The sequence below is a fragment of the Physeter macrocephalus genome, chromosome 2 (genome assembly GCF_002837175.3).
Source record: "Physeter macrocephalus isolate SW-GA chromosome 2, ASM283717v5, whole genome shotgun sequence".
In the NCBI taxonomy this organism is placed as follows: Eukaryota; Metazoa; Chordata; class Mammalia; order Artiodactyla; family Physeteridae; genus Physeter; species Physeter macrocephalus.
The window spans coordinates 106,540,996-106,550,156 of record NC_041215.1 but is presented as its reverse complement, the minus strand read 5'-3'; the positions used below and the strand labels follow the sequence as shown (position 1 = coordinate 106,550,156).

General features: G+C 37.7%; 1 protein-coding gene across 1 annotated transcript in view; it reads left to right on the top strand.

Moving 5' to 3' along the window:
* Nucleotides 1–8,565, top strand: part of WDR12 (WD repeat domain 12) — a 36,291-nt gene extending 27,726 nt beyond the window's left edge. The window contains exons 10-14 of the mRNA XM_007112088.4: nt 5,388–5,528; nt 5,645–5,750; nt 5,916–6,048; nt 6,801–6,873; nt 8,162–8,565. Of these exons, the coding sequence (XP_007112150.1) occupies nt 5,388–5,528; nt 5,645–5,750; nt 5,916–6,048; nt 6,801–6,873; nt 8,162–8,239 (531 nt within the window). The 3' untranslated portion in view covers nt 8,240–8,565. The remainder of the gene's footprint in view (nt 1–5,387; nt 5,529–5,644; nt 5,751–5,915; nt 6,049–6,800; nt 6,874–8,161) is intronic.
* The last annotated feature ends 596 nt before the right edge of the window (nt 8,566–9,161 follow it).

The following is a 9,161-nucleotide window of genomic DNA, read 5'->3' as shown; positions in this document are numbered from 1 at the left end:
CCCACAGTCTCTGCCCGCGAAGGGGCTTCTAGTGTGTGGAAACCTTTCCTCCTTCACAGCTCCCTCCCACTGGTGCAGGTCCCGTCCCTATTTTTTGTCTCTGTTTATTCTTTTTTCTTTTGCCCTACCCAGGTACGTGGGGTGTTTCTTGCCTTTTGGGAGGTCCGAGGTCTTCTGCCAGCATTCAGTGGGTGTTCTATAGGAGCAGTTCCACCTGTAGGTGTATTTCTGATGTATCTGTGAGGAGGAAGGTGATCTCCGCGTCTTACTCTTCCACCATCTTCTCTAGTCCTCTCTTTGTTTAGTAATTCTGATGCCTGTGTTTCTTCAGAGATGCTTTTTGCTACTTTTTTTTTTTCCAATGGGCCATGTGTTCCAGTTTCTTTTTATGCCTTTAGATTTTTGTTGTTGTTATTGATAATTGGGCTCTTGAATAAAACAGCCATTTCTCCCTATTTTTGAAGATTGGCTATTTGCTGGTTAAGTTCTTTACTAATTAGTTGGACATTGGTTACAAGGCTTGGTATTAGCCCAAGGTGAAAGCTTAAAGTGTGTTCTCATCTGTTTTGACCATGCTTCTTTTTTGGGCCTGTATGTAACTTTTCATTTCTCCTGGACACATAGGTTCTTTTACATGTCTTACTTTCCTAAAGAGGTTCACCGCAACTTCTCCTCAAGACCTTTGATTGTCTATTGCACTCTTTCTATAATCTCTTGGCCCAGGCATCTGCAATCCTGTAGTTTCCTTACTGCTTTTTTTTTTTTTTTTTTTTTTTGCCGCACCACACGGCATGTGGGATCTTAGTTCCCCGACCAGGGATCAGACCCACGCCCCCTGCAGTGGAAAATCAGAGTCTTAACCACTGCATTTTTTTTTTAGTGTGTTGCTTATCTTTTTCTTATTGTTTTAGAAGAGATCTTTTTGTATTTTGTTTTTAGTTTTTATTTTATTTTATATTGGAGTATAGTTGATTAACAATGTTGTATTAGTTTCAGGTGTACAGCAAAGTGATTCAGTTATACATATATATGTATCTATTATTTTTCAAATTCCTTTCCCATTTAGGTTATTATAGAGTATTGAGCAGAGTTCCCTGTGCTATACAGTAGGTCCTTGTTGGTTATCTATTTTAAATATAGCAGTGTGTACGTGTTAATCCCAAACTCCCAATCTGTCCCTCCCCCCTTCTCTTCCCCACCCTCCGGAACCATAAGTTCATTCTCTGTGAGTCTGTTTCTGTTTTGTAAATAAGTTCATTTGTATCTTTTTTTTTAAAATTCTGCATATAAGCAATATCATCTGATATCTGTCTTTCTCTGTCTGACTTATTTCACTTAGTATGATAATCTCCAGGTCCATCCATGTTGCTGCAAATGTCATTATTTCTTTCTTTTTAATGGCTGAGTAATATTCCATTGTATATATGTACCACATCTTCTTTATCCATTCATCTGTCAATGGACATTTAGGTTGCTTCCATGTCTTGGCTCTTGTAAACAGTGCTGCAGTGAACATTGGGGTGCATATGTCCTTTCAAAGCATGTTTTTCTCCAGATATATGCCCAGGAGTAAGATTGCTGGATCATATGGCAGCTCTATTTTTAATTTCTTAAGGAACCTCCATACTGTTCTCCATAGTGGCTGTACCAGTTTACATTCCCACCAACAATGTAGGAGGGTTCCCTTTTCTCCACACCCTCTCCAGCATTTATTGTTTGTAGATTTCTTGATGATGGCCATTCTGACTGGTATGAGGTGATATTTCATTGTAGTTTTGATTTGCATTTCTCTAATAATTAGCAATGTTGAGCATCTTTTCATGTGCCTCTTGGCCATCTGTGTGTCTTCTTTGGGGAAATGTGTATTTAGGTCTTCTGCCCATTTTTTGACTGGGTTGTTTGGTTTTTTTTGGTTTTTTTGTTTTTTTGCGTTACGCGGGCCTCTCACTGTTGTGGCCTCTCCTGTTGTGGAGCACAGGCTCCGGATGCGCAGGCTCAGCAGCCATGGCTCACGGGCCCAGCCGCTCCGCGGCATGTGGGATCTTCCCGGACTGGGACACGAACCCGTGTCCCCTGCATTGGCAGGCGGACTCTCAACCACTGCGCCACCAGGGAAGCCCGGGTTGTTTGTTTTTTTGATATTGAGCTGCATGAGCTGTTTGGAAATTTTGGAAGTTAATCCCTTGTCAATCACATTGTTTGCAAATATTTTCTCCCATTCTGTGGGTTGTCTTTTCATTTTATTTATGGTTTCCTTTGCTATGCAAAAGCTTTTGAGTTTCATTAGGTCCCGTTTGTTTATTTTTGTTTTTATTGCCATTACTCTAGACATGGATCGAAAAAGATATTGCTGCGATTTATGTCAGAGTGTTCTGCTTATGTTTTCCTCTAAGAGTTTTATAGTATCTGGTCTTACATTTAGGTCTTTAGTCCATTTTGAGTTTATTTTTGTGTATGGTATAAAAGGATGTTCTAATTTCATTTTTTTACTTGTAGCTGTCCAGTTTTCCCAGCACCATTTATTGAAGAGACCGTCTTTTCTCCATTGTATATAATCTTGCCTCCTGTGTCTTAGATTAATTGACCATAGGTGCGTGCATTTATTTCTGGGCTTTCTACCCTGTGGGGCAATTTCTACCCTGTTCCATTGATCTATATTTCCATTTTTTGTGCCAGTACCATACTGTTTTGGTTTTTTTTTTAATTATTTTTGCAGTACACGGGCCTCTCACTGTTGTGGCCTCTCCCATTGCGGAGCACAGGCTCCAGATGCGCAGGCTCAGCGGCCATGGCTCACAGGCCTAGCCACTCCACAGCATGTGGGATCTTCCCGGACTGGGGCACGAACCCGTGTCCCCTGCATCGGCAGGTGGACTCTCAACCACTGTGCCACCAGGGAAGCCCTACCATACTATTTTAATGACTAGCTTTCTTTTTGTATTTTGTATACAAGGTCTTTGCTGGATATAGGTATTATAAGTATTTTCTCCCACTCAGTGTCTTGCTGATAACTTTTATTTTTAGGTGTGCACATTCATAATAAGCTTGCTTCCACTGTTCATTTTATTTGAGAGATCACAATATATTCATTTTTTTCACTTAGGTTTTTATAAGCTTTAAATCTGTGCATTCATAAATTATTAATTGAAGTTATGCTAGAAACCCTTGAAGTGCTATTTGAAGTGAAAATTAGAAATAATAGGAAAAGTTGGATTATTAAGACCAAAATAAGACAAATATCAAAAAGTTATTTTGTCTCTGGATTTCTTTCTAGTACCTGGCTTGTATTAATATGAGTAATGCTCTCAATCAGTTCATTTACTGGTCATTTGTTTCATATATTAACATACAATAAGGTTTTTTCCACATTTTCTCTCAAAATTGCTGTTTTTCCTGCAGTACTGTTCTTTTTTTGAGCATTTGTTCTTTTTTTAAAATTAATTAATTAATTAATTTGGCTGCATCGGGTCTTAGTTGCAGCATGCAGGATCTTCATTGCGGCGTAAGGGCTTCTCTCTAGTTGTGTGCAGCCTCCAGAGCACGGGCTCCTCTGTTGCTTGCCCCACGGCATGTGGGATCTTAGTTTCCCGACCAGGAATTGAACCTGCGTCCCCTGCATTGGAAGGCGGATTCTTAACCACTGGACCACCAATGAAGTCCCCTCCAGTACTATTCTACTGAAGTTTGTTTGCAATAACAATGCCAAAGTTGACTTTTCTATCTTTAAAAAAAAAAAAAATGTACATGTAGGAAAATTCACTCTTTTTGGTGTATAGCTTTTGAGTTTTGATAAATACATACAATATGTAACTACTACATATTCAAGATACGGGAGAGTTTGCCATCCCCTGAAACTCATGTTGCCCATTTGTAGTCAACCTTTCCTCTCTATTTCTATCACCCGACAACCACTATCAGATCTCTGTTCCTATAATTTTTCTTTTTCTAGAATATCATATAAGTGGAATCACACAGTATGTAGCCTTTTGCATCAAGCTTTTTTTTCACATATCATCATGTATTTGAGGAGGGAAACAAAGAAAGATTCATCCAGATTATTGGGTATCATGGTTTATTCCTTTCAAATGCTGAGTAGTAGTTTATTGTATGGATATACAACAGTTGGTTTAATCATTTACCAGTTGAAGGATATTTGGGTTGTTTCTACTTTGACAGTTATGAATAAAACTGCTATAAACATTTGTGGACAGTTTTTTGTGTGAACCTAAGTTTTCATTTTTCTTGGTTAAATACCTAGGAATGGGATTGCTTATTCATATACATTTACCCATCATTTTACATGCCATTTCCTATCCTGGAGCCTCTGATTATGTTACCTTACTTTTTGTTTTGGATCACAATAGAGGTGGTTCTGTTCCTCACTCCTCTAATCAGGTTGCTTTACTACTTTCAGGAAAATTTTAGGGCTGGAAGAGAGACCTTAGGGATCATTTGGTCCAGGAGTTGGCAAATAACAGCCCCACAGGTGATTTGGCTGTGGCCTGATTTTGTACTACAGAGTGCTAAGAATGATTTTTACATTTTTAAGGGGCTTTAAAAACAAAGAAGAACACGGAACAGAGACTGTATGTGGCCTGGAAAAGCTAAAATTTTTACTTTCTGGATCTTTATCAAGAAACTTTGCTGATCTCTAATCTAGTACAACCCCCTTAACGTTTAAGAAGGTTAAATGTAACAGAGTTACACAAGTAGGTTAACTGTCCCCCATTTCAAGAGTTTTCCTTCTTTCTTTTACATGTTCTTTGTATTTAAGACAGACAGTATACCTAGTTTGATGATTTTAATTTGAGAGGGACATTAGACATTTTGGAATTCTAATAAATGAGCCATGGGCATTATTTAAAGATTGGATGCTGAAGAAATGAGGTGGTGAGAATAACCTACTGCAATTAATTAACCTGGAAGAGTTATATAGAAAATAGCAGCACCTTAACTCAAACCTAGGTCTTTCTGACCCCAGAGCTTTTTCTACTAGCTTCTACATATAACATCTTTGTCAACTGGGAGAATTTAATTAGTGTTAATATTCCTCAAAATGAAAAGTAGAGCAGAAGGGGAAGCAACAGAATACTGTGGAAAGGCTACAAATTTTGGAGTAATATTTGGGTTCAAACTCAGATCTGCCATTTATAAACAGTATGACCTTGGGCAAGTTATCTTTCTCAACTTCAGTGTCTTCATCTATAAAATAAAAACAGAAATATGTCTTGGAGGATTGCTGTAAAGAAGAAATAAGGTAGGATATGAAATTTAAAGCACCTGACAAAATATCTGGCATTATCGGCTTTAAAAGTAATAACTATTATTATTGTTTCAATCACTCTAAACCAAAAATGCTTTCCCTTTTGGGTGTCCTTCATTTCTAGACTCCCATAGTGACCCTCTCTGGCCACAAGGAAGCAATTTCCTCGGTTCTGTGGTCAGATGCTGAAGAAATCTGCAGTGCATCTTGGGACCACACAATTAGAGTGTGGGATGTTGAGTCCGGCAGTCTTAAGTCAACTTTGGTAAGACAAATTCAGTGCTTCTCTGATTAACTTTGAGCTTTTAAGCTGTAAACTTGTAGGAGATGGTTACTTTTTGCCCACCCGGGTTACATGTTCTTTCCTTTTTTTTTTTTTAGACAGGAAATAAAGTGTTTAATTGTATCTCCTATTCTCCACTTTGTAAACTTTTAGCATCTGGAAGTACAGATAGGCATATCAGACTGTGGGATCCCCGAACTAAAGGTGAGTTGTGTAAACCTTTGAAGGAAAAATATGAGTGAGTAACATCAGTTTCTCTTCTCACTAGAGATGTGTATAAAAAGATACTTTTCTAGAAATTTTTTTGGGGCTTCTGCCTACTTCTGTTTTCTAAAATTTAATAATGGTTGTCTGTTTTGTTTTGTTCAGATGGTTCTTTGGTGTCGCTCTCCCTAACCTCCCATACAGGCTGGGTCACATCAGTCAAGTGGTCTCCTGCCCATGAGCAGCAGCTCATTTCAGGCTCTTTAGATAACATGGTTAAGCTGTGGGATACGAGAAGGTAACTCCTGTTGATGACTTACAAAGGAAATCTATCAATTGCCCGTTGTATACAGAGAAAATGAACACTGAAATGACTAACCAAAAGCAGAAGGGTCAAAAAAAAGTTCGCGGTCATATATCCTGAAATGATACATATTGATATCAAAAAGGAAGGCCAGGATCAAAGGAATTTTCTTAATGTTCATATGTTAATTTTTTTTGCATTCTGAATGAATTTAATTGTGATAGTTTATCTTTTGCAAAAAACACAATTTAGGAAATCCATCTTTCTGACCTTGTTATATAAAATAGGAAAAAAATAACCCGAACCTTAATATAAATATGATAATTATAGAATTAGAAGGCCAGTGGCCTGAATGAATGGAACTGTGGTCAAATTATAAATTATATGTTAATAGGAAATTAAAAATACAGAATTTTAAAGATAATCAAAATTTAAAGGTTCCTTTCTTATTCATCAGTTAGTGCTACGATACTGATATATGCAGAGGGCCCCCAAGAGAACGCATATACAATTTATTTACATATTTCTACAAGTAGAATGGAGAGGCAGTAACCAAAACCACAGTCTGCTAATGATACAGGAAAAACAGGAGAGGTAGTCAAGTAAATGCTTAGAATTTTAAGATTAAGTGGTTATTGGGGCAAGGATGGTAAACTAAAATTTTCAGAAAAGTATAAGTGATTAGTCGTATATGTTTGTTTAATACTGTGAAATGCATATAACATGTTAATATTTTCATCTTTTAGTTGTAAGGCTCCTCTCTATGATCTGGCTGCTCATGAAGACAAAGTTCTGAGTGTAGACTGGACAGACACAGGGGTAAGAATTTATTAGTTATTTGGTAGAGGGAAGAAACTACATTATATTTTTAGAATAAATCTGGTATTTGTGTTTACAGTTATTAGTTTCAATATATCTGATATTTATAATTCTGTATTCTAAGTTCCATTAATATTCATAAAATCTGGGCTTCCCTGGTGGCACAGTGGTTGAGAATCCGCCTGCCGATGCAGCGGACACGGGTTTGTGCCCCGCTCTGGGAGGATCCCACGTGCCGCGGAGCGGCTGGGCCCGTGAGCCACGGCCGCTGAGCCTGTGCGTCCGGAGCCTGTGCTCCGCAAAGGGAGAGGCCACAGCAGTGAGGGGCCCGCGTACCACAAAAAAAAAAAAAAAAAAAAAAATTCATAAAATCTCACATCTCATTTAAAGAAGAAAAAAAGTGTCCTTTAATATTAGGAGTAGTAAAATTTGAATATTTTGAAGCACTTTTTTTCTCATGAGTTTGTTTTTGTTTTTTTGTGGTACGCGGGCCCCTCACTGTTGTGGCCTCTCCCATTGCGGAGCACAGGCTCTGGACGCGCAGGCTCAGCGGCCATGGCTCACGGGCCTAGCCGCTCTGTGGCATGTGGGATCTTCCCGGACCAGGGCACGAACCCGTGTCCCCTGCATTGGCAGGCGGACTCTCAACCACTGCGCCACCAGGGAAGCCCTCTCATGAGTATTTTAATGAAATGTTTTAAGCACCTAAACTTGCTACTTCAGACTAATTGGATCAAAGTATTTGCTACTTAGAAAAATCTTAGATAATATGGCTGTATTATAAAATGTTCTTAAAGAATTACAATTTAATTATACACACACGTAAAAGCTCTTATTGCCTAAGAATGCTTTCCAAATGCAGCTCTGAGGGCTATTTGAAAAATCTGTAATATCCATTTACCTACAAACAATTAATGTGCCATCTTTTAAAAACTTAATTTTCTTAAACAGGTAAAACTATATTACTCTTCAAACTTTTAAATTTTATTACATTTCTTAGCAAATGCTTCATAGAAAGTACAGTAGCATATTATGCCTCAACCAAATTAAAATCACCACTTTTAAAATTTTAATTTAGTGTATATATATAGTATATGTGTAATATAGTAGTGAAATTTGATGCAATTGGCCCATTTTAGTATTAAGTATTAACTCTCAATGCAAGTTAATTGCTCATCCATAATTCCTTCTGTAATCAGAATCATCAGTATTTAATTAGGTTCAGCAGTCATATGAAATAATTGTATTTACTTCTGTGTTTATGTTTTTTTCCTCTCCCTTTACGCAGTTACTTCTGAGTGGAGGAGCAGACAATAAATTGTATTCCTATAGATATTCACCTACGACTTCCCATGTGGGTGCATGAAAGTGAATGATAAATTTGGCTACAGAGATTCCTTCTGTAAATGAAATTGATAGAGAATTCTCAGATTACATCAATGCAGATGCAGGAAGCAGCCTTTTAGATTAAAGTTTATATACTATTTCACCCTTGTTGATAGTTATCACTGTCTTTTTCTTTATTTTGTATTTATTATACAAGTTATGTTTATTAAATGTAAAACATGGCCTGCATTCTCTACCTTATGAAAAGCCTTGAAATTAAACTGAGTTTTTAATATATCTTTTAAAGGTATTGGTTTGAATTAAGATGTGCTTTTGAAATGCTATAAAAGCATTATTAAAAATTCAGTAATTGTTCAGATTTGTGTCTAAGAGAGAAACTTCACTTTTTTAAAAGTTAGCTGTTTAAAAAAGAGCATCTAAAAAAACTAATTTTAATAGAGAAAAAATTAGAAATATAATCTGTGTTTGGTAAAATAAGTTATGTCTAACTATAATAATGTTCTTTGTAGGTATTCAGAACATTAAAACATGTAGATATTGCCAGTTAATTAAGAATTTGTTGAAATGTTTTAAGTGAAGTACTTTGTATTAAAGATAAGTCAGGGAGGGGACTTCCTTGGTGGTCCAATGATAAAGAATCCGCCTTCCAATGCACGGGACGTGGGTTCGATCCCTGGTTGGGAAACTACGATCCCACACGCCACAGGGGAACTAAGCCTGCACACAACTACTGAGCTTGTGCGCCACAGCTAGAGAGCCTGCATGCCACAAACTACAGAGCCCACGCGCTCTGGAACCCACGCGCCACAACTATAGAGCCCACGTGCCCTGGAGCCTGTGTACCACAACTAGAGAGAGAAAACCCACGCACCACAACTAGAGAGGAGCCCACATGCCACAACTAAAGATCCCGCATGCTGCAACTAAGACCGGATGCAGCC